General features: G+C 41.2%; 1 protein-coding gene across 10 annotated transcripts in view; it reads left to right on the forward strand.

Moving 5' to 3' along the window:
• The window catches only part of atp8a1 (ATPase phospholipid transporting 8A1), a 165533-nt gene that overhangs the window by 70283 nt on the left and 68353 nt on the right, over positions 1 to 26897 (forward strand). For all 10 annotated transcript variants that reach the window (XR_009769247.1, XM_061686715.1, XM_061686714.1 and 7 more), the window contains 8 exons: positions 712 to 784; positions 7038 to 7143; positions 8727 to 8809; positions 12486 to 12535; positions 16988 to 17057; positions 17339 to 17423; positions 18794 to 18933; positions 21937 to 22075. Coding sequence is in view for 9 of the 10 variants with exons in the window: in XM_061686715.1 (XP_061542699.1) it covers positions 712 to 784; positions 7038 to 7143; positions 8727 to 8809; positions 12486 to 12535; positions 16988 to 17057; positions 17339 to 17423; positions 18794 to 18933; positions 21937 to 22075 (746 nt within the window). In the remaining variant the exon portion in view is untranslated. The remainder of the gene's footprint in view (positions 1 to 711; positions 785 to 7037; positions 7144 to 8726; positions 8810 to 12485; positions 12536 to 16987; positions 17058 to 17338; positions 17424 to 18793; positions 18934 to 21936; positions 22076 to 26897) is intronic.

The following is a 26897-nucleotide window of genomic DNA, read 5'->3' on the forward strand; positions in this document are numbered from 1 at the left end:
TTTGGTGATGCTATGTCCTTTGAAGCATTTTGTGCTGCAGTACAGCATGCATGCGAGATGATATTTTCTTATTTGCCCGTATTGCATGGAAGTGACCATTGTATACCTTTCGGTACCCCAACACAAGGTTTCTGTAAAGGGGTATAGTCAATTATATTGGTACCCTTCACAACTTTCAACAACCGATATGCAAATATGCGCTTTCATATCATACTCAACTGAGACTTGTCATGTAAATTGAATATATGTATGAATGGATTCTTATATTACTTTTACAATAGTTTTATTGTTTCACCTCACTTAAAACATTTGTTGCAACAGCTTAATGAGTCAAAATGATTCCAGTAATTATTTTTTCCTCGCTGAAAATCTGACTAGTAAAGCAATTAAGACAATGTATAACAAGCAAATTTACTTAAATCTGATTATGAATTAACTAATTGGAAGATTAGCCTTAGTTTTACATTTGAAGCTACTGTATAATGAAAACTATATATATTATGAGTATTTGTGTGTCGAATGTTGTTTTTTTCGTAAATCATTCTTCTTGCCTGATATTGCCAATATTGGAATTGTCCCATATGGCACACAGGCGGTCGGTACCCCACTCCCGTTTTAGGTTGCTATTTACAATATTGCAACGACTGTCATTTCCACTGTTATCACGGTGCATTCTTTTGTTGTTTGATGTGTGTTGTGTCCTCTTTTCAGGCACAGCTCACACTCATCAGAGGAGTCAGGCTTTATCGACCCGAGCTTGCTGGAAAACCTCCAAAGTAATCATGTGAGTATTGTCACCTGTCAAGTTACGTCTCCGGCACAGAACAAAAAATTATGTGGGATCAAATTGCGAAAATGATCTATTCCCTTGACACTGAACCCTACGGTTTTGGGTGGGATTGTGTTGAGGGAGCCTGATGGGAGGTTGTGGAGATCATACGTCATATTTATGGTACCTGTCATTTGTACTGAAGCACAATAACATGTTTTTGACTCGTTGAGGTCATCTTCTGTCACTTAGATGAAAACCGTCCTTGAAAGGGTGGTCACATTATTGACAGAGGAAGGCTCATTCGTGCCAGGTTGGAGACTGAACGAGGAGAAAAAGAACTATACAGGTTGGCCAGACAGAGGGCTAGAGATGCGAAGATTGTTCAGCAGGTTAGGGTGATTGAGGATAGAGATGGAAATGTGTTGACTGGTGCAAGTAGTGTGCTGGATACCTGGAAAGAATACTTTGAGGAGTTGATGAATGAGGAAAATGAGAGAGAGGGAAGAGTAGAAGAGGCAAGTGTGGTGGACCAGGAAGTAGCAATGATTAGTAAAGGGGAAGTTAGAAAGGCACTAAAAAGGATGAAAAATGGAAAGGCAGTTGGTCCTGATGACATGCCTGTGGAGGTAAAGCAATTAAGTAACAAGAAGCAGAGCTGGAGGTGGCAGAAATGAAGATGTTGAGGTTCTCTCCAGGAGTGAACAGGTTAGATGGGATTCGAAATTAGGTCATCAGAGGGACTGCCAAGGTTAGATGTTTTGGAGACAAAGTTAGAGAGAGCACAATATGATGGTTTGGACACGTCCAGAGGAGAGATAGTGAGTATATTGGTAGAAGGATGATGAGAATGAAGCTGCCAGACAAGAGAGGTCAAGGAAGACCAAATAGAAGGTTTATAGATGTAGTGAGGGAAGACATGAGGGCAGTTGGTGTTGGAGAGAAAGATGCAGGAGATAGGCTTATATGGAAAAGGATGGCACGTTGTGGCGACCCCTAGCGGGACAAGCCGAAAAGAAAAGAACAACAAGGCTCATTCACTTATTTCTTTTTCCACTGAGAGAACAATAATGAAAGCTCAGTTGTACAATTTGGAGTAAAATGTGCTAGAAAAATATGCCTCAATAGTAAAAAAAACAAAAAAAAAAAAAAACAACCTAACTTTTAGGTCTCTGTTTTCCCGACTAGTGCAAACCTGGCGCGGGTTGTGGGGTGACTCTGCAAGGGAGCTGGTTTGACCCGAGTTGTCATAATCTCGCAGACGTGCGCAGCTGGCGTATTTAACACAAGTGGCTCTCTGCGTTGGTGGACGTAAACACAGGCTGAATTCATTCATTCCCTTTAAGTTAGGCCAGGCCTCTACACTAACTTTTGCATTAGTAAAACTGCAAAAGTTGGTCGCACCAGCACATGATTTGGTTGCACCAATTTTTGTGGCGGGACAGCATGACCATGGGATACAATAGTTTCGTATGAAGTAAAGCTTGACAGTGACTCAAGATATGAGATTTTCAAAATATGTTACAGTGAACAAGAAGTTTGTCCGCAACAAGCAGTAACAGACAAAATGGGTCAATTAAATTTCAATAAAACAAATCAAAACAACAATGGCTGTATTTTGATGTGCTCATTTGTATGACTCGGGGGGCCAGTTCTTATATTGAGGGCTCCAAACCCTCTACCCTGCAAAAATCAGTTCATTTTTAACTTTACCATAACTATATGATTGACATACATTGAAAAATGATTGCATAAGTGTACCACCACCCGTATTGTTTATTATTTATTCACAGTATTTCTGATTTCTGATTATTCACACTATTTTATCCAAAACATGAATGAATCATTACTAATGCAATAATTGCACTTTATTTTACTGATAGTTTCTTTTCTGACACAATCCCCTTTAAAGGAGTCAGGGCTTTTTACCTTTGCACATACAATATCTTAATATGTCTGTGCTATAAACGTGGTTTAAACATAGATAGACAGACAGACTGACACATTTTTTTAACTGCTTGCTTGATAACAAAGTTATTAAAACCTGTGCACATGACTCTGTGTTTGTTATGAGTGCAATGAAAACGATAGACAAATTAAGCAGGCAATCTTTGCCCTTAGCGGTATAGCAGGCAGCCAATCATATTGCAGCGGGTCGCTTTTAACGCAAATGGAATTCATAATAACAATTGAGACACTGTCATCACACAGTCCTGGTTTTTTTCTCTATCTCTCTCTCTCTCTCTCTCTCTCTCTCTCTCTGTCGTGCAGGAGGAGAACAAAGGTGACTTTCAAACATTAAAACATGCACTCGCGCAAATGCGACAAGATGAAAGTTTTAATCGTACAAGCTGAAAAAGGTCGCATGTGCGATCAATTTGGTCGCAGTCTCGAGACTGCGACCAAATGGGCCCTGTAGGCCCACTGACGGTCTTGCATGCATGGAGAGAGCAGTCCATGCATGCTTGGAGCATTGTCACTTGGCCCGTGTGGCAAAAGACAACCTGAATCAAATCCAAGATGAGCTGGTGGTAACTACGGGCGACTTACATATGAGTGTATTCACACCAGGAAAGTCCTTTGGTCCACTTGGGACAAAAGCGGATATTATTTTTTTTCATTTGGTCCGGTTCACATTCACATTATTCATTTTGCAAGCGAAGTATAGTTTGGAAACAAAGTCACGCATGTGACGATTGTTGCTTCCATTGGACATAAATGACGAGGGTGTGACAAAGCACAGACCCGGAAATGCACGTTGCATTCTGCCAATTTGCACCCTTATTAAAGTTGGAAAGATAAAGGCTAGAGTAATCTGACATGCAGTGTGTTGTTCCTGTGTTAAGCCTCCAGTTAATATCATACAAGCAGCCTCACTTGCACAATAAACAGCAGCTCGTTTAGTTTCATGACATTCTGCTACAACAGTTACCATGGTGACAACAACAGCAATTGATCACAGCAATGTGTTAAGTTGGGAAAAAAAGAATGAAACGAGGAAAGAAATGTGCGGTGTCATGACCGGATATTCTGTAGAAGACGTTTTGTGCTGTCCATTGAATTGATGCACACCAGGATTTGCTTGTGTGTATTCACACCTGCACCGGACCAATGGAGAAATGAACTCTGGTTCGTTTAGAGCAGAACAAATGTGGCAAGTGTGAAAACACCCATATTGCAGTATCTGTCCGTCCATCTGACCGACCGACCAGAGAAGAGAATTAAACCACAGCACCGACAAAAATAAACTTTTTGAAAAAAATACAAAATAAAATAAACCCCTGCGGCTTTTCACTTTCTCTTGAGTCAAAAAGTCATCTTTTCGCTGGACCCATCAACTTTGATCACACTGTCCACATCCAGAGTGGACGTCTGTCACCGTTGCTGTGACAGATTGCGACGATCCACCAGTCAGTGGGAGTCAGGGGTCTGGGTCGATTGCTGACATCACAGTATTCTCGCCACCAAGACCGTCTCTTCAGCTCTTTGTGCTTGAACTTGTCAAGGCCCTCGTTTGCATTGCATTATACAAGCCTAAGCTAAACCCTGCATGAAGCTTTGGCCTTCATACAGCCATGCAAAGACACCTCACAATGGGTCATCCTTCGGAGGATACCATCCCAAACTAGATTAGCATACCAAGAGAAAAGGTCATTCATGGTCTGTAATAAAAAAAAAAAAAAAAAAAAATAGAAGAAGTTAGGCTAGCTGTTAGTTTGTCTGGTAACTACATTGTGGTTGCAAACGCTTATTGTCATTTCGTTAAATGACTTGTGACAGACGTTAAACACACACTCATCACGACCAGTACCTCCTCTATATGTCTTGAGCTTCAGGTTGCTTCCTAATTGGCTAATGTTCCATTGTAAATCACAATCACAGAGCCCACAGATCTGAGGAACCGGGGTTGACCAGATTTGTGATCAGAAATATTGAAAAGTATGCACATTAATGATTGTCAGCCCAAGCAGACTTGGGAGGCGAAATCTCTTTTGACATATCCCACTCCACAGGAAAATCACTCAGGATAATCTTTTAGAGACAGGTGAGAATCTGGCCTTTGCTGACTTTGAAGGCAAGGAGGGAAAATGCTCGAATGTTTCTCAATTGTCTGTTCTGTTCTGATAAAGGACAACTCAGCTTCAGGGTCTTGAATCTTACACATTAGAAAATGTCTCAATGTGGAAAAGGACAACTGTTTCTGATTAGACTCTGAGCAGTTTTCTGTGAAAACAGAGAACATGCACATGCATGTTAGGTGTTCAGTGGTATAAGAATTCATGTTCTTCCGACATTACTATTGTTTCATTTTTATCCCACAGTCCTCATTCAAATAATCTAGTATCAATCTAGTATCAAAATGTATTTGGCAGAACAAAAGGCCAAGGGTACGCCTTAAAATCCTGTTGTAAGAAAAATGGGCCTAACTTTCAACGTGCCTAACATTCTTCTTTTACGGACTTGATAAATGTTCATTGTTGTGGTAACACCCGGCACGTTGCTCACAACGCAGTGAGCCGCTGGGAGATCGGCTTTGGATCCGTAGATGCACACAAATGGGACAATATAGGGAAAGTTAACTATTTATTACATTCGCTAGCCCAGGTGCTAACTAGCTTGCGAGCTCAGGAGCTAAACAGCTTGCTCTGGCTCGCTCGATCGTGGCGACATCGTTTAAAATAGGTCGCTAACTGGCGGACCACAGTCTGCGTCCGGACCCAGAAATAGTCCCATACAGACCCACACCATAGCCAAAACAGAAGTTGAGTAAAAGACAGACAAAACAAGAGAACATTTGGAACAAACGGTGCTTAAAATGGAATGATCGGTGTCAGTTTTGTTTGTACTTCTCAGTGGGAGGTTCCAACTGGGAGCACAGTCTAAAACAGTTAAGTTGTTAATATTTGTTAAATTAAAATATTATGTAAAATTGTTTGAGACTTTACTATAGTATCGAAATGTCAAACAGAAAAGGGGAAATTCTAACGTTTTTATTTTTCTTAAGCACTGTATTTGAACACGCATAACTTTCTCTTTTTATTTACTTGCTTTTATTGTAAAATGCAGCCCTACTTTTAGTAAATGAAAGAACATGGCACAGTTGTGGTCTTTTTGTTTGATTACCAGGGCAGAATTTTTGATGATGTGTAAAATTCTTTATTATGCTCTAATAGCATTATATCAGTGGCATAAAAAACAACATCAACAATACTATCGTTTATCATGAACGTTTTTTAGAAAATTGCTATCGTGGCAGGCCTAAACACATAATATATTGAGAGAGAGAGAGAGCAAGAGCAATGGACAGCAAAAATATTGTACAAAGAGTATAAAGAGAGTAACAACTGCAATAAAAATCTGAAATATAGCGGGACCGCGAAGCAAGAAATGTGATAAAGCGGAGGATTGCTGTATCTGTATTCCATGATGATAAATTGTGCGGACTCACTGTTCCAGGGCTGGGACTCATTGTTTCCATTACTTGTGCATCCCGGGATTCCTATACTGTATATACCATATATACTGTCTATACACACTCTATACTATCGTAGAAAACCAGATTAATGCTTAAGAATATCTAATATGTGTGCAGTGAACATACATGAGTATATATTTTTCCTTTTTGCTTACCACGAGCCACCTTGAAAATCTGACAAATGGAGGTTTTACTCGTGCAGTAATTATTCTCAGAGCACATTGGTTATTGTTCGGGGGTGTTTCAGAGATGATGAAAGTCGGACCTCTGTATTAGACAAGTGTCCTCTTCAAACATCGATGAGACCTTTATGTAAATCCTCTTATCTTGTCTTGTATGAAAAATCGATTTGTGGTGAACGATGTGTTGTTGATGCTGTCTGAAAGGTTATAAGTGGAGATGCAAAAACCGCACATTAGTTTTCAAGGTGCACAGGAGCAGTAATGACACTGGTAGCGTCTTTTTCAACGGCAAGGATAGGGAACCTTTCGCACATCAGGGTCGATTTGAGCTTTTATGAAGTCCTCCAATGGCCATACTTGTATGTATGAAAAAATGAATGCCACGATCAAGATAAACGCATTTGAGAATTTGTCGGTTCAGTGTTTTGGGGGTTTTTATGGTTTTATTTGCATAATGCTTCAATTTGAACCTAATTTTTTTCCTTCACCCCCCACCCCCTCGCCCCCCCCCCCCCCCACACACACACACACACACATCATTACTGTATACTATGGCTTAAATTATGGAGAAAATCCAATGTCAAAGTAGCTTTTTCCCCACTTCCTGTAGCCTACAGCTGCTGTCATCCTGGAGTTCATGACCATGATGGCCATCTGTCACACCGCAGTCCCCGAGCGCAGCGACAGAAAAATCACCTACCAGGCAGCGTCCCCAGGTAGGTAACACCTTCCTCGTGTCATTATATTTAAAAATAACCTTTTGCATGTATACATAAATGAAATTTATAAGTGCAATGGAGCCCCTAAAGTCGGACTATTAAATTCTTAAAACAGTACAGAATTGTAATCAATTCCAACATTAACTATAAAATTCCCACAGGAACTTGTAAACACCGCCATGTTCCCTCTTTATTACACATCTGTTAGGCATGTTCAAAGGGTACACGATTTTAGTTTTATTTAACAGTGGTTAACTTCTCTTTGCACTTCTATGACAGTTACAGATTTAAAAATCTTGAAAAGAAAAACACCTTTACAGTTAATAAAGGTTTTATGATGGCTACAGTTTGACGCTCGAACAAATTAACTCCCATTACTATAAGAACAGTTGACATCAAATTCACAGTTTAAATACATTTTATTAAAATTGTATACTCAATTTGCATGTTTATAGATATAAATGGGCGGAACGGTGGACGACACATCTGCCTCACAGTTCTGAGGACCGGGGTTCAAATCCCGGCCCCGCCTGTGTGGAGTTTGTATGTTCTCCCCGTGGCTGCGTGGGTTTTCTCCCACATCCCCAAAACATGCAGGGTAGGTTGATTGAAAACTCTAAATTGTCCTTAAGTGTAAATGTGTGCGTGAATGGTTGTTTGTTTGTATGTGCCCTGTGATTGGCTGACGACCAGTTCAGGGTGTACCCACCTCTCGCCCGAAGATAGCTGGGATAGGCTCCAGCAGTCTGTGACCCTAGAGAGGATAAAGTGGTAAAGAAAATGGATGGATGGATAGATATAAATACCTACTTGCATGCAAGTGTTTTCCTATCCCTGTCCGTGGAAATATATAAAATGGAAAAAATAATTGTTTTATTATTAATAAAACAGCTAAAACAAATGATGTAGGGATAAGAAAGAAAATCCCCTTTTTGAATGTTTTTAGCCTTTGCTTGTTGCAGCATTGCATTGAAACATGCCTGGTGCCCTTAGCAGCGGTATTTAAATGTACAAAAAAATAAATAAATGGACAGTCTTAATGGAATTACACAATGTCACCATCCCTTAAGGCATTGTTTGTTGCACCAAATGTGAACACTGACTGGACTCTCATTCCAAAAATAAGACGAGAATAAGAATTGTTGAAACTTGCATTAGCCAGTCTCTACTAAACCATAAGTCAATATATTATTACAAATATTAATATTAATGTTAGCATCACTTAATACAAATACACAAATATGCTGTACAATTGACACATGACAAATAGCAAGGACCATTGTCTTTCAATAACAAGAAAACATGATGCTGTTACATTCTGTGCTTATTTTGTGCCTGATTGTGTACATCAGTGGTGCTTGTGGGGAAGAGCTTTGGGGGTTGAAGCGAAGTGGGGGATGAGCTTGTTATGTGAACTGTAAAAAAAAAACAAGCGAATAGCTTTTTTTCTCACCCTGCAGCATCCTCGTACATGCCAAGCCACAAGATACCTGGTTCACAAATACTGCCCTCTTTATAAAAACATGTCCGGCTGTGCCTTCTTGGATGTGAAATTTATTTTCTTTCTCATTGTTTCCAAGATGAAGGCGCTCTGGTGAGAGCTGCATGCAACCTGGGTTTTGTGTTCTCTGGTAGAACGCCAGACAGTGTCATTGTGGAAATGGTATGTTTAATCTCCTGCAACTCAATACACAAGGAACACACATGATTGCTTTTTAGCATGTGGAATTCAATCAGTGTAATGTTTAAATCGATTGCAATGTATGCCATAGTTGGCAAACTCAAGAGTGCAGCATTTGGTGGATTTTAATATATAAATTCATTGTAAATACAATGGTGTCTTGAGATACGAGTCACACAACTTCTAAGTTTTTCTAGATACAAGCTGTCGTGGCAGATTTCTTTCTTTTGACATACAATAACAAATTTGAGATAGCAGTGCTGTATGGTGGCAATGAAGTCATCTTAAATCACTTCACAACAAGCAGCAGCTTGGCAGGTAGTGAAAAATTCTTCAAAAAAAGAGGCTTCAAGCTATTTAAATCCACTCTATCTGCTTGCTATCAAACTAATCGTGACTAAAAACAATTACACATGTATTTAAAACAACCACATACAGTCACTTCATCTCTGTCCTCTAGCTTAATTCAAACACATAATAGGAAAACCCGCATATGGGCTAAAGAATAGCATCAATGTGGCGATGTGAAAGCACCTTAAGTAATGGATATTTAAAGACAAACGGTGATGCAATACATGTACACAAACAATATAACAATACTCAGAAGCACATATTCTACTACTATAACAGCAAATTACTGAGTCAGAGTAGTTGTCTGCATGGCTTTATTATACTGCTGCCCAGTGGCCAAGTCATGAGCGCTGTATGGGGCAGACAGTGTGGACAACTCAATTCCTTTTCAATGTATGCCTATGTCCTGCATCCTCCTTTCTAACACCAAAGTCTGTCATGTCTTCCCTCACTATATCTATCAACCTTCTCATCGGTCTTCTTCTAGCTCTCTTGCCTGTGTGTGTGTGTGTGTGTGTGTGTGTGTGTGTGTGTGTGTGTGTATGCGCGTGTGCGCGCGCGCGAGAGCGTGCGTGCGTGTGTGTGCGCGCGCGCGAGCGAGCGAGAGAGAGAGAGAGAGAGACCTTTGGCTTGATTCCACTTCATAAAACCAGACTATTATGTTGTTTTGAGTGTATTTTACAATATCCTGCTACGTTTATTTGCCAAAAACATATTTTTTTTAAATGGTGGTGTTTTGGGGGGCTGGAACAAATTAATTTAATTTCCATTAATTTTATTGGGGAAATATGTTTTTATGACAGCTTTGAGATAAGCGCATGGTCATGGAACAAATTACACTCTATTTCAAGGCACCACTGTATTATAGAATGCTATTTTCATATTAAGAAACACATTACAAAAAAAATGGCGGCACGGTGGACGACTGGTTAGAGCGTCAACCTCACAGTTCTGAGGACCCGGGTTCAATCCCCGGCCCCGCCTGTGTGGCGTTTGCATGTTCTCCCCGTGCCTGTGTGTGTTTTCTCCGGGCACTCCGGTTTCCTCCCACATCCCAAAAACATGCATTAATTGGAGACTCTAAATTGCCCGTAGGTATGACTGTGAGTGCGAATGGTTGTTTGTTTGTATGTGCCCTATGATTGGCTGGCAACCAGTTCAGGGTGTACCCCGCCTCCTGCCCGATGACAGCTGGGATAGGCTCCATCACGCCCGCGACCCTAGTGAGGAGAAGTGGCTCAGAAAATGGGTGGATGGATGGATTACAAAACATTTTTTTTTTGGGGGGGGGAGCCAGGATTAATGGTGTTTACATTTATTTCAATGGCGAAATATGATGTGATTTTAGTGTTTTAAGAAGGGGCGTGCAAAAACCTTTGGAGGGCCAGTTGCTCAAAGTTAAAAGGGGGACACATGGAACAAGAATTTGTAACGCGTTAGCAGAGCCTGGCAGGCTATTTATGAAAACAGAATAGGAAATGACACTTGCCTTAAGGACACTAGGAATTACAGTTTCTAGCAAAGGTGTGCACCATTTGCTTAGTTGTTGATGGGAATGATAATAAACCCACAAATTAGTCCAACTACTCAGATTTTCAGTCAAATTGAACAACGTTCTGATTTCCTTAGTCCTCCGTGAAAGCAAACAAATTACCATTGTGTTTTCAGCAAAACTAGACATTCATGGCCTTCATCTTTTGGAAGTGTGATCGTCATTTATGCCTATTTTTGACATGTTTTCAATCAAACACGAACCCAGTCATTCCCAAAAGATGCGGGTCCGGAACCCAATTTGAAACCCTGAGGCTCACAGAAACATTAAGTCAAACATTATCATACACACGACTGAAAGTCTTGCTCTCATAAACACTACTCAAACACGCTAATTGAACACTTGTCAAATGCTATTATAAACATTAGTCAAACACTCATACATACGGCTGAAATTCTTGCTATAAACACTTGTCAATCGCGTTCATACAAGCATGCCACTGGCGCTCACGCACACGTCAATCTTAATCACGTGCATGTCACTGGCACTTACTCAAGCATGTCACTGGTACTCACGCACACGTCAATAACATTCACGTGTGCATTTTAAATCTCGCTCATGCCCACGTCGATTATGTTCACACGCGAATAGTGTAACTCTTATTTTAATTAGGTAGTCAAGTCAAAAATTGAAACTCATAGAGATTCACTGCACACACACAGTGAACTATTCCATATTTAAAATATACATGTGTAATTTTGTATATTGGAGTTCACCAGGGTGGACGAGTGGAGAACCTCCCTCCGCCTTCGGGTGTGGGGACGGGTCCTAACTGTTGTTTGTGCCTGAGCACCAAACAGCAGTTCAGAGTACCCACCCTCTTTGGAGTTATTTGAGGGGGTGCTAGAGACTGCTCCCACTGAGGACTCCATCGTTCTGCTGGGGAACTGCAATTCTCACGTGGGCAATCACAGTGAGACCTGGAAAGGCATGATTGGGAGGAACAGGCCCCCCGATCGGAACTAGAGCGGTGTTCTGTTATTGTACGTTTGTGCTCATCACGGATTGTCCATAACGAACACCAGGAAACCCTAGGCTGCAGTCCGATCGATTTGATATTTGGCAGGACCAGTGTTCGGTTAATGGCGTCTAACTCTGGGTAGACGAGCCATTCACACACCATACTGAAATGCATTCAAATAATATACTGAAATATTTTCACACATCAATCTCAAATGCTCTATACATGCTTGTGAACATATTCTTCCTTGGGATATATATATTTGTTTTTTAATGTCTATTTTTATTTTATTTTATTTATTTTTTTAGATTGCATTTGGGAAATCATTATTTGACTTTCCTGATCAGCGAATAGGGACATTTCATGAATTGCTAAGCCCCAACAATAACAGTTTATTTTGTCACTTTGTTTTACGTCACTTATCATAATTTATGCATAAATAAATAAATAATAATAATAATCTAAGAGAAGGCATCTTTTATAAGGAATAATGCAAAACATGCCTACAATGATGATAAACTGAGCCGGTGCAGAGTGTGTAGGCCAGCCATCCTGTTTTCCCTTTAATTGGCTAACCTGATGATTGCACTCGGAGGCGGAGAGAGGCCAGAACCATTACCCTTTTTGTCTCCTCCAGAAAACATTGTCTCTGAGATGTCGCTCTAATTTCTCTAGCTTCATCAGCTCTGTCTTAACCCTCCGCATCGGCTGAATCGTTTGCTATTCTGGCTCGTGGTTGCTTCAATTAGAAATTTTAATTGAATCCCACCTTGTTGTTTTTGTTATGGTTTTAGATGGGAAACGAGGAGAAGTATGAGCTGCTTCACGTCCTGGAGTTTACAAGGTATAGTATGACCACAGAAATGTAGTTTATTTGTGTTTATGGACGAACTGAGCATAATTAAATAGTTTGGAGATCTGTAATAAATTCCTCCATAATCTCTAAATTCCATTATAGCTTTTGTTGTTTTTTTTTTTGTTGAATGTTCTCAAAATCACTTTTTATTTATTTTAATTTGTTTTTTAATTGTTTAAAAAAAACCAAAAAAAAAACGACAGCCTGTGGGCCAGAACCAGCCCGTCAGGAGGTCCAATCTGGCCCGTGTGGATAGAGAACACATTCACTGCTATTTTATAAATAAAACTGTTGTAGCCAATTTAGTCCACTGGATGGCGCACTAACGACCACTCACCACTTAAATGAAAATGACAACTACTGGGCGGCACGGGTATTCTGGTTTCCTCCCACATCCCAAAAACATGCATGGGAGGTTGATTGAAGACTCTAAATTGCGCGTAGGTGGTATTGTGAGCGCGAATGGTTGTTCGTTTCTGTGTCCTGCGATTGACTGGCAAACAGTTCAGGGCGTATACCCCGCCTGCGGCCCAAAGTTAGCTGGGATAGGCTCCAGCACTCCCGCAACCCGCTTGAGGATAAGAGGTTCAGAAAATGGATGGTTGGATGGACATCTACTGACAATTTGACATCTGATATTGATGCACTTGTGAAGGCTAAAAGATGCCACGCTTCAGGAGCAAAGTAAGCGTACCTCATATTAAATGCTGTGACACCTTTGCACTGTGAGGAATACAGTTCTGTGAAAATGAATACCTCCTCTCCTCCTTGAGCCGTCACCTTATCGTGGTGGAGGGGTCTGTGTGTCCCAATGATCCTAGGAGCTAAGTTGTCTGGGGCTTTATGCCCCTGGCAGGGTCACCCATGACAAACAGGTCCTAGGTGAGGGACCAGACAAAGCACGGCTCAAAGACCCCTTATGATGTTGACAAACGATGGATTTGGTTTTCCCTTGCCCGGACGCGGGTCACCGGGGCCCCCCTCTGGAGCCAGGCTTGGTAGTGGGGCTAGAAGGCGAGTGCCTGGTGGCCGGGCCTGCCCCCATGGGGCCCGGCCGGGCACAGCCCGAAAGGGTAACGTGGGTCCCCCTTCCCATGGGCTCACCACCTGTGGGAGAGGTCATTGGGGTCGGGTGCAGTGTGAGCTGGGCGGTGACCGAAGGCGGGGACCTTGGCGATCCGATACCCGGCTACAGAAGCTGGCTCTAGGGACGTGGAATGTCACCTCTCTGGCAGGGAAGGAGCCCAAGCTGGTGTGTGAGGTCGAGAAGTTTCGACTAGATATAGTCGGACTCGCCTCCACACACAGCTTGGGCTCTGGTACCAGTCCTCTCGAGAGGGGCTGGACTCTCTTCCACTCTGGAGTTGCCCATGGTGAGAGGCGCCGAGCAGGTGTGGGTATACTTATTGCCCAATGGCTTGGCGCCTGTACGTTGGGGTTCACCCCGGTGGACGAGAGGGTAGCCTCCCTCCGCCTCTGCAACATCGCGTGGACAGTGCCTCTGGATTGGCACACAGGGGTGGTAGTCCCCCTTTTTAAGAAAGGTGACCGGAGGGTGTGTTCCAACTACAGGGGGATCACAATCCTCAGCCTCCCTGGTAAGGTCTATTCAGGGGTGCTGGAGAGGAGGGTCCGTCAGGAAGTTGATATATTATAATATATATTATAGAATATATATATATATATGTTAGAATATTGCCCAGCCCTACATTGAACCCTTTTGGTTAAGGTAAACTGAGGTCAAAATAACAAACAAATGTACCTATCTACCAGCACGGTGGTCGACTAATTAGCACATCTGCCTCCTGTCAGGGTTGGGTTTTTGTGGTGTTTGAAGGCAAGACAAAATGTGGAGGACCCAAGTGTAGGGAAGCAGAGAGGCATTCCACCTCCCTATAGCCAGCTTCTGTAGCCGGGGATCGGATTGCCAAGGTCTATGGCCCCTCCCACACGTGGTGAGCCCATGGCAAGTGGGACCCACGTTTCCCTTTCGGGCTGTGCCCAGCCGGGCCCCATGCCCATGGGGCCCGGCCACCAGGCGCTCGTCTTCTAGCCCCACCTCCAGGCCTGGCTTCAGAGGGGGGCCCCGGTGACCAGTGTCTGGGCAAACGAAACCTCGATCCATTTGTTTCTTTCTTCATAGGGTTTTTTGGAGCCGTGCTCTGTCTGGTCCCTCACCTTGGACCTGTTTGCCATGGGTGACCCTACCAGGGTGTGAGGAGGCGTCATGTGGCTTCCCTGCCCTGAACGGGGTGATCAAAAACTTTCTTTAGTTCCGCAGAAAAGGAGGTGAATGACGAGAGTACTGGGGAGGAGTTATGCCATAACGCGGTAACCCATTTTGCTGCTTTTCCGTAGGGGAGGTTAGTTGCGTATGCTACTTTGGATTGTTCGGTGGGGTAGCTTAACGGTTGTAAATTGAATACAAGGGAGCAATTGAGGAGAAATTGACTGCATGCACCTAGGTCCCCGGAGTAGGGCTCGGGTGGGGGAACATGAGGCTCTTTGTATGGGAGGCAGGATTGATCGGAGGCTGCGGGCTCGGAAGGAGTACTTACGGAAGGGTGGTCGGAATGCAATTTGGCAGAAAGAATGGAAACTCGTTTTGTGAGATTGGTTAAAGATTCCATGATTTCCTGGAGAGCTTTGTCCTGTCTTCCTATATGGGGGCCTTGGAGGGTGTGTACTTGTCTTAGCGCCGCCAGAGTTGGATTCTGTCACGATACGAAGGTATCCATTTTTACTGGACCAAGTAGCAAGCGGGGGCTGAGAAGTTTGTGGTGAATAATTTATTGAGCTGTGGGAATTGGATCTGAGGCGTAATGCCGGGTCGTCGAGACTGTCAACGTGCGGCAGATGGTGGCGTGGGCAGGTGGATGTGTTGGCGGCGTGGCGGAAGAAGTCAGCAAGGCAGAGAGCACTGATGGAGCACTGAGAACGAGGAAGAACATGGGAGTCAGAATACTACAAATTAAGCGTAGCTTACGAGAATGTGCAAGGCTGGTGTACCACGGTGGAATGTCAATACTCTGGTGAGGATTTGCAGAATGTGGCAGGCTTTTATGCAGGACGAGATGATGACGGCTGATTGAAAACAGGTGCGTGGCCAAGGTGGTGCTGGTTACAGGGAAGAGAGGGGTGGGGGCGAGAGAGGCGCAACGCGCCACCCAAGCTCCATAACAGGAACTACAAGGATAGCTTATGACAATATAGACAGTCAGCCGGTATGGACTGCAGCTCAGTGCGGCCCTGAACAGTTTAATAGAACGTGGATGGATGGAACTATTTAGAGATTTACTGTACCTGCTAACAGTGATGTCATCTCCGACATTAAGCCAATGGATTTGTTATTATTTTCAGCAGTCTGTAACGATTTCCCACAGTGAGTCGCTGTAGCGTTACCAACCCTAAGTGGCCTAATTTTAGCCAGCTGACACAGATATTTAAACTAAAAATAAAGAGGACTGTTACAAAGTTAAGTGTCTGCCTTTTTTGACAAAAAAATAATGGTTCATTGTTATTTCATTACCATGTTCTACATAAATTAATTAATTAATTAATTACCATGTTCTACATAAATCCTTAATTTACTTTTTGTTATGTTCTCACAGTTATCAGGTGTACACTTGGGGCTCTATTTTCGTAGACAGCGCATATGCAACCGCAAGGTTCACTGCGTGTGTTTGTCAATTTGGCAAAACCCGTCTGCGCCAAGCTGGGCATTGCAGCGCAGCGAGGGCATGTCCTTTGAGTTGTCACAATTTAGTGGCAGAATGTCAATCTAAACTTATACCTGCTGAGACCACGTCTAACTGCTGACATGATTTTGCTGAATTTGATCGGGGCACAATCAGACAGATACTGAGGTCCACGGTCATAATTAAGTCCCCAGCAGTTATCACCAGCTCATTCTGTATACTTGCTCGCATTGTCTTTTGCCACACCCGCCAACAGCAGTGACAATGCTCCAGTCATGCGTTGATCACAGCGATTACGCGTCGCCCTCTTCTGCACAGAGATGTCTCCGTCAAGACCGTCATTGCACCACATTTAAAGGGAATAAGAAGAGCCACTTTGATTGCCGCAGACTGAAATCAGCTGTTAACACACCCACAATGGCGCAGCCCTCCCACTCTCTGATCCGCCGGGCTGAGCTGGTCTACTAAATTACCACACAGTTACACCTGGCACACAGTTGAGGCGTCCGCCACGCCAGATATATGTCGTGCACGAATGAAGGGCCCTTCATGCTTTTGTTTTTAAGCAGTCTGAAACGATTTCCTACAGTGAGTTACTATAGTGTTACTCATCCCCATGTTGTCTCATTTTAGCCTGCACCACGTGCTATGCTCAAACTGTGGGCGATAATTTGTTGGGTATAACACCTCAAAATGATTCTCTCTCTCTCTCTCTCTCTCTCTTGCTCTCTCATGCACGCAGTTTGAGGAAAAGGATGTCAGTCATCATGCGCACGCCATCCGGAAAGATCCGCCTCTACTGCAAAGGAGCCGTGAGTGCCGTGTCTGTTACCATGGCAACACAGGACACCCACCCGTCGCTGTTATCATCATCATCTGCGCCACATAGACAGGCGTGGAAAAATATTTCCGTAGTCTCTCTTGTCAAGGAATCTTATAGAAAACACTATCAAATCATACATGTCATAGGGGTGCCAAGCTATTCAGTTCTACAACCGAGTAGTTTTTTTAATTTGTTTTTATTAAAGCATACGTAACACGTCATGTTACATGTTTGTGTTAGTTGTCAATGAGTGTATTTGTTTGTCTTCAGGACACGGTGATCTATGATAGACTGGCAGACAGCTCTCGCTACAAAGAGATCACGTTGAAACATTTGGAGCAGTTTGCTACTGAGGGTGAGTGTTGCCCACCCCTGGTAGTCTGAAGTAAAAAAAAAAATAAAAAACCCACTGTGTCTTGATCCCACCGTCAGGCCGGAAACATTTTACATTTAGATTTTTTCCATAATTGCTTTTATGCAATTTCCCAGTCGCTACAGCAAAAAATTAGCTTTCTTTTAAAAGTGCTTTTCAGTCCTCACACTGTCCCCTGGTGGCACACAAGTGATACGACGCCATTGAGAGTAGACTTAAGTATAGCATCCAGGACACCTTGTTAAGGTCTTTACAATTGTGGAACCAGCCTTTGAATAAATGTAATTATAATATCTACCGAGCATGTATGCATATGTGCCCTGCGATTGGCTGGACACCAGTCCGGGGTGTGTCCCGCCTCTTGCCCAAAGTCAGCTGGGCACTAGCTTACCCACAACCCTAATGAGGATAAAATGCTGAGGAACATGGATGTTTTTGTTTTACTTTTTTTGTTGTTGTTGTTATTTCATCTAAATAGATGTTTGTACAGAATCCAGCTGACTATGTTCATTTTAAAGCAACGATATGAATAGTATACAAAACATGCACTCACATTAAACATTAGGTACACTTGCACGATGTAATGAGATGCAATACAAGAGCTGTATCAAGAATTCTGCCTTTGCAACAATAATAATGCTCAGTTTGATTGACATCTCTGCGAGGAATTAATGGGAAATGTGCTTATTGTTGTGTTATTTGCAATAATAATGTGTACAGGATCACGTTGTTCTTACTAAGTAGAATATGAATCACAAAAACAGATTGCGCAAGTGTACCAAATGAAGTGTCCAACTAGTGTCAGTAATAGATAAAAAGGGTTTTAGTCTTATAAAAAATATTTGTGATTAACCTATAAAAATATGTATTAATTGAATTAAATAATAATAATTAATTAAATGTATATTAACCCATAAAAAATAAAAACTACTACTTATAATAATAAGAAGAGGAAGAAGAGAATTATAATAATAAACATAAAAAAATAATAAAACACATTGGCGCACCACAGTATAGTCGTACTTTTTTTTTTTAATGGTAAATGGGGTAGCTGTGGGTCTTTTGGTAGAGCCGTTCGTACAGTGACCGAAGGGTCGATGGGCCCAGCTCTGACTGTCCGCTGTGTAAGTGTCCTTGGGCAAGACACTGAATCCCAAATTGCTTCCAGTCGGTCTGCCAGCGCCTTGCATTACTGCAGCCACCCATTGGTGTATGAATGTGTACCTAAATGGGTGAATGTGTAACCATCTGTAAAGCGCTTTGGACAACGTGATGGTGTAGTAAAAGCGGTATCTATATACAGTAAGTCCAATCCATTTCCCATTCATCACATTGCTGTTGTCATCACCCAGGGCTGCGCACGCTGTGCTTCGCGGTGGCAGACATCAGCGAGTCGTCCTATCAGCAATGGCTGGAGGTGCACCGCCGAGCCTGCACCTCCCTGCAGAACCGAGCCCTCAAGATGGAGGAGAGCTACGAACTCATCGAGAAGGTAAAGTGTAACGAAACAAATACAACAGTTATTACGTTATGGGCTTCTCTAGTAGAAGCCCGTAACATAATGGCCCATAACATAATAATGGCCTATAAAATGATACATTTGCCCTTTTAAAATGTAATAGTCCCGTAACGTAATATTAAATTACATTGCATTTAGTTAATACATTTGCAAAGAATGTTTTTTTTTAAACAAGCCAATTACGCAATAACCAGCCAATAGCGTAATACGTTATCACGTTATTGGCCAAATGTTATTACTTTATAGGTTCAGGACTTTTATTATGTTATTGGCCAGTTATTACTTATTGGCCTTTTACATTTTAAAATGAACACATTTATTACAGTATGGACCGTTATTACGATATAAGCTTCTACAAGGCCCAATGTCATTTGCGTTTTCTATAAGTGAAGGGGGAAACATTTATTGAAAAAAAAAACATCTATTAAAGTTTTAATTTAAAGTCATATTGACCATCCCTGTGGGGCCCCAAATTCCTGGCAATGCTCCTGCCAGATTTTGGAGAAATGTATAAAATACTTGTTGGAAAGTGACAATTGCTTTCAACATAACAGGGTGGGGGAAGTGAGTGTCAGGTATTAAGTGACACGTCCTGGCATTGCGGCATCACCTCACATGGCTGTTATCCTGTCCCATGTTATTGCTCTGGTAATGCCTCAGAAAATGGAAGATTGCCACGTGGATCTTCCCTTCATTCTGAGCCAATGGCATTTATGTAGAAAAACTCCAGTAAAATGAGTTAAACAATTTACAACACTGCACAGGCACACTTGATAAAACAGCTCACAAGCGTATATTTTTAAGTATTCTGTTTCCACATCAGACTCGACTATACTGTAAAAAACTGACTAAGCTGGCCAATGTAAGCAAACTTGGATAACGGAGCAAATACTAAATGTATATTTGTGTGAGATCAGAAGCAGGTAATTTGTTCTGTGCGAGGTGGGTCCAGTAGGAAGCGCCAGTCAAACACGGCAGACCGCAGTCGTTAATCACCCTTTTGGCACTTTTTACCACTGCGCGGGCTTGGACACACACACACGCACACTAGCCGGCACACAGACACACGAACATTTTCCAATGGGGAATATGTAATGTGCTCTGGTTAGTGGGCATGCCAAAGTATGTATGGACTCTATGACACTTTAAATTGGGACGCCAAGTGCTGAATAAAGCCACATGGGGGAGTAGTGGAGTCACAATCCGGAACTGTTGGAGCTCATATCAACCCTCAACCACTTTAAGTCTCCTTCTTAAAGAATATGAATTATGACCTGCAGTAATAAGTCAGATTTAAAATAAAGCTATATTATGTTACTGTTTAACCTTCTGTCTGAGTAAGCTAAGCTTTATAAGTTTGGGCTACATTTTTAATCCTTTCTTGATGTTTGGGATCAGTGGAACCTGTTAAGTATACAAACTAATTCTAAGAATAAGTATTTCTTTTTTTGTCCTTATAATTTGGACTTCACAGATAATAATTTGGACTTCACAGATATATTACTGCACAAAGCACCCAAGTACACAATGAGGAGCATTGTATAAAACATACATTTTCATAAAATGACATTGTGGGTGCATACTGTGATCATATCACAGGCCTGAAAGACAATATCAGGTATGTATTATGAATTATTTGGATCAACATAAAGCAACATCCTCAAATCAAAACATAATCAATGTTATAATGCTGTCGGACACACATAAATAATACCAATATTTTTATTATTGAGGTTGTTGTTTTTAATAGCCAACATCTTTTTTTATTGGATCTTACTAAATTTTGCATATCGCTGTATCAACCTTGTATCTCCAAAACTATCACTTTTTAGGAAACCCCCCATTGCATCGTCAAATAGAGTGAGCCATTTTGAACAATTTCTATTTGTAAATGATTTGAAAACGTAATAGTATCAATATGTGAAAAAATATTAAATTGACCAAACTTGGACATCGGCGGTTTCAGCCCGACACCAGCGATGAGTACCTAATAGTGTGGCAGATGAGTTGTATAGACGCTCCAGATGGACTGACACTGACACACAAATCCATCCCACACGTTATATAGCTGCACAAGAACTGCCTTTTGTAGTACCAGTCTCGCCAGGGGGCTGTAATCTTGATCCAAGTGATGTCTTTGTCTCCTCGTAACCCTCAAAAAATACATTTAACATCAGTGGGACAAAAGAGCCCAAAGCCACTGCGAGTACTCATCAGATTTTGTCATGTTCCTCCAATTCTCAAGAGTGTCCCTCCTTGTCTTGTCAAGTGTATTCTCTGGGTCATTGATAAAAGAGCAGCTGCATTGTACCTGCCGTTATTTGAAGCAAGGCGTTTATTTTTCACCATTTTTCTGTAAGGGTGGAGTAATACAAGCTGCCTTCTGTTGACTGGCTGATAGAAAAGTTAATTTATTCAGCTGAACTAATGAATATTTCGTGCACATTTGTGACTTTTACAACTTCTCAAAATGACAACTGTTTCTTGTGATTTTAAGACTGTTTTCCCGTAACTGTAGTACTCATACAATTACATTTTTGTAGAAAAAATTAAATCTTTACCATACATAAGTTTGCATTTTTATTGTAAAATTATATATTTTTTGGAATATTATAACTTGCTGAAATTATGACTTTTTCCTCTGAATAATTCAACTCACGTAAAATTACAGTTTTTTTCTTTTTACAGAATATTACAAATTCATTTGATTTTATTTTAATCATTGTTTTTTCTGTAATAATACAACTTTCTCATAAAATTACAATTGATCCTCAAAAATGTTTTCTCCTGATACTACAACTTCTTCCTGCAATATTACAATAAAAACACCACTGAGTGACAAGGTCCTGCCTCACAATTTCTTGACGTGTTGTGCAATTGTAATTTTAATGTAATTCTAATTCTTCAACACGTTCTTCATGTCTGCAGATGCTTACTTCCATATTTATTTTAATGGTACCCGTTTTTCTGTGGTAGAACCTGCAATTGTTGGGGGCCACCGCTATCGAGGACAAGCTGCAGGATAAGGTGGCTGAGACCATAGAGACACTGATGAAGGCCGACATCAAGATCTGGATCCTTACGGGGGACAAACAGGAAACGGCCATCAACATTGGTAAGGAGGATCTAAAGACCATTTGGAGAGGAATAAAAATTTGTGCGACCCACTTGAAGATGAGAAGTCATCACTTGGCAATTTTTCCTCTTTTGAAGACAAAACCTTAAGCAGAAAACGCAGTTGTGATGAATTTAAAGTTTTATTCAGTTTTATTTACAGTATCTCCTAAAATAGTGCCCATCCCTCTAATACAGACAGTCTTCATCAAATCCATTTAAGACAAGCACCTCGCTCAAATAGATGCCTTCCTTTTCCCGTTGAAAGATGCTATTGTTCACACATGGACATTAAAGAGTTAAGCACTGCGCCCATTTGAACTTTATTGCTAGCCAAAACAGTAAGATAAAGCACCTAAACTGTCTTTAAGATTAATTATACTTGTTCTCTGAACAGCATTAAAGATGCTTATGTGACCTGGAGACAATGTCTTTAACAATAGCATTCCAGTAGACTGATGTGACCACTCCTCAGTGTTGTGTGCATTCATGTTTATGTTCTAGAGAAATATGAGCCTTTTTGGTTCAAAACAGTCTGCCTTGATTCTTGTCATTTCTTTGTATTTCTCCATAATAGTCATTTTCAGTTGACATAAATTAAGGTTGTTAGGTTGTTAACCAGCCTGCCAAATTTGAATTAATTTGAAAAAAAATTGGCAAGTATATGAAATGAGGCTCCAGATTTGTGAAAAATAGAGACCTCCTCCCAGCTAGCTGTCTGACACTGTGGGCGTGTCTGCTAAATGCGCTGAAAACATGACCACTGAACGTAAGTTGTCCCTCAAATACGTTTGTACAGTATGTGCTCAAATGACTGTAGTGTAAGCCACAGGCTGAACAAGGTCTGGCGCTGTGTTTAATAAGCAATTACCGAGTCATGTGTGGGTCCACACAACTGAGACTATGTCGCCAAATTGCACAAAACACATAACACTTCAGGGAAGATGCATTTTCGGGTTGTAGGCATAGCTTGCTATTTATGCATCCTGTAGTGGTAGAAATGGGAAAATATATTACTACTCAATAACTTGCAATTACACCGGATAGCCACTGTAGGAATGACAGGCCTCGGTACCTATACTGTACCATAATGGGGGAGAGATGACTAATGGCAGAAAGCCCAAGTGCATACTTGGGGGTTGGTTTTAGCCATGCCCCAATTGAAATCGTGAAAAAGAGTTAAATACTATACAGTATCTCAATAATTCAGTCGTAAATTGTTCTCAGTCTTGACACGTTTTCAGCACTTCAAACATAAGTAATATACTGTAATTTCTTGTGTATAATGCGCATTCCCCCCCCAAAAAATTGTCAAAAGTCAATCGTGCGCATTATACATAGGTATAGGGGGAAATGGAAAAAGCTTTCACATTTCATAAATGTATGCTGCCATCTAGAGGTTAGGAAAAAGCTGTAATATGAATCCCATTAAAATCAAATTAAATATGTTTCGCCTCGTCCTTCATGTTTTCTTTAAAGAATTGTACCCATCTTAGAAATTCTGCCTGGGAAATCAAACATATGAGCACAACTGTGTGTTTTCTCATTTACTAAATAAAAGTAAGGCTGTGAATTTCAAAATAAGAGCAAGTAAATAAGTATTAATTAAGTATTACATGTTCAAATAAAGTGCTTAACCTTAGAATAATTCCAAAAATACTTAGTTTTTATCGTATGGGTAGAAGCAAAATCTTGCATTGTAAAAATGCATTATAGATAGGTAGAAGGGTTTTCCAGAATTTTGAGGTCAACTTTGGGGGTGCGCATTATACATGGGTGTGCATTATACATGAGAAATTACAGTGTTTAGAAAGAAATCAGTAAAATCACTTTACTTGGTCTTTTCACGATAATTACTTTATCGACTTATCGTTCGATAAATAAAATGGTCACGATATTTTTCTGGACTCAATAAATTGTCATTGTTGTGGCGAGCCGTTGTGCGCATCACACAGTGAGCAGACAGAGTTGGATGGCTGTGTTATTAGCCGCTAGTGGGCTCATGGAATTTCGGTGGACCGGTACGCTCTTGCCGGTGTTGGCTCTGTCCAATACTCCACACTCCACAGCGTTGGTCCATACGCAGTGGTGTAGATTCACATGACAGAGACACTTCAGGGAAAGTTAACTGTTTACTGTCGCTAGGCTTCATGCGATCAGGATTTTTGGGACCGATCACCGATCAGCAAGCTTAAACAAACGATAACCGATCACCGATCCGATCAGAAGATGGAGCAATGTTTCTATTTAAATTACTTTTTCATTTACTGTATATACTTGTGTACTGTATACTGAGTGTCTTCTCGAGTACAGTCATTCCCAACCAGTGTGCCGTGGCACATTAGTCTGCCATGAGCAATCTTCAGGTGTGCCGTTGGAAATTATAAAATTGTACTTAACTGCTCAAAAAAAAATTCATTTACAAGAAATAATGTATATGTGTTCCTCTATTTATGCCAGTGAGGCATCGTGACAGACAGAACAAATAAATGCTCTTCTATTAGACGGCAGGAAGTATATACTGTAATCTAAAACATCAGCGCTTTGCTCCATGTTATGTGTTAGTCCCCAATGCACACAAACATGGGAACGTTAACTGTTTATTAAGCATAACCTCAGTGACACACGTTATTCAGCCAGTAGTTGACAACAGCGAACGTCAACATATATTTGATTGACAGGTAGGTGAAGGGCTCGTTTTCAGTGGCCTAACCACACAATAGCCGGTTTTCCATGGAGACTTTTTTATTCCGATTGAAATCATTTTGATTGAAGATCTCTGGTCAACTGTTTACATGTGACGTGATAAATTCCGATCAGGTGTTTACATGATGTGCACTACATTTTATCGGAACAGCCGTGTGACATGCACACGTCGTCGTTTATTTTATAAATACATTTTTTATACGTTTATTTAAAAAAAAATGCTTGATAAAAATAACGTAAGTAGTAAAAAAATAAATCTCCGTTGCATATGAAGTCCATCAGGAGCCGCCATACTTACAATACGCAGTGCGTAAATTATGACGCCACCCTGCATTTATGTTGAGACGTACCATGCGCAAACAGAGCTTTACCTGGCTCCGAATGACGAAAATTTACTTCTGAACAGTTTGGCAAAAATAATATTCCACCCCTGTGAAACCGGATGAAATTCCATTCAGATTTGGCCTTGTTTATACCGAGTGAGGTTTTTATATGGAGCACTTTCATATTGTTTTAAACCGATTAGAATCGGAATAGAAGGCTCCATCTAAACCGGGCTAGTGTTGCAGCTCTTTATTTCAGACCCAAGCGGATCCATATCACATAGTACATAAAAAATATTATATAGAGAAACAAGAAAGGAAATCATAACAACAACAATAATAATAATTACAAGAACAACACTGATTTACGTAAATGGTAAATGGACTGCACTTATAGCGCTTTATCTACACTATCACAGTGCCCAAAGCGCTTCACATTCACGCATTCATACACACATTCATACACCAATGGGCGACTACAGCCATGGCCCACTGGGAGCAAATTAGGGTTCAGTGTCTTGCCCAGGGACCCTTTGACATGCGGACAGTCGGAACCGTAATTCAAGCCAGCGGCCCTTCGGTCACTGGACGACCCGTTCTCCCTATTGAGCCACAGCCAGCACTAAAGAAAAAAAATATATATATTATTGTTTATCATGATATTTTTCAGGAAAATATATCTTAAAATGAAATGCACTGTGTCTTTAACATGACGATAACAGAATCCATAATGCAATGGAACTTATTCTACTTATAAATAGACCATAATAAATGTAAAAAAAGGAAGGAACACAAAAAAGTCAGCTGTTAAGAGACCAAGCAATAAACTGCCTTTGCACGTTTGTCACTGTGTCTCTGTCACTCCTCATCAAAGTTAGGTTGAGTACACACATTCGGTGTTGAACTAATTCGTCGACAAGTCGACTTTTACTGTGCCGCATCAACATTTAAAGCTAATAGCCAATCATGTGTTTTTTGGCATCTTGTCTTCCAATCAGACAATTTACAGAGGACTGTTGGACTTGCCCGTCTGCTGCAGTCGCCGGACTCTAATGCTCTGTGAAGCACTGAAATGTCCAGCCAACAAGGCGGGACAGTTTTCATATATTTGCGAGGGGTCCAAGAAGATGAAAATAAGATGGTGGTGGATGAGAATAGCAATTAGCTTCGCGAGCTTCAGGTTACCAGCTGTGAACTGACTCAGACTGAGACTAATCCAGTAAAACACATGCAAACACATGGAAAAAGAGCCAAAAGGAAGACAAAAATGGTTAGAAGGTCATGAAAAGAAAAAATAATAATTCCTTATTTGTACATAAAATAAGTACAGTAAGTAACAAAGAGGACGTATGTCTACAAATGGACATAAGTTCATCCAGTGAGGTCTCTGGATCATGAAAAAAAAAGAGCACCAAGTAAGAACCTATGGTGCTCATTTGCACACCAGACCAAAATTGTTTTGTGCACCCCTGTTTATACATTTGAAGCACAGTTGAAAATGTGGAATAGTGAAATGCCTGCCTTCCATGCATAATCATAACCACAAGTGTTCTTAACCCCTGGTCAGTCAGAGAACCTACAAGGCACGTTCTCTGTCTCATACATCTAAGAACAAGCATCTGTTGCAGAACACAAGATGATATATGAGCCTCACTCACTGACATGATGTAAATAACATGCATATGTACACAAGTGGGTACTTTTTTTCATGTCTGTTTTCCCTCAGGGCGTTCTGGCCTCACAGAATGTATCAGAAGTGCAAATGAGAGACTTTTGCAGAACAGTTAGTACTGC

Source organism: Phycodurus eques, chromosome 9 (assembly GCF_024500275.1).
Source record: "Phycodurus eques isolate BA_2022a chromosome 9, UOR_Pequ_1.1, whole genome shotgun sequence".
Classification (NCBI taxonomy): Eukaryota; Metazoa; Chordata; class Actinopteri; order Syngnathiformes; family Syngnathidae; genus Phycodurus; species Phycodurus eques.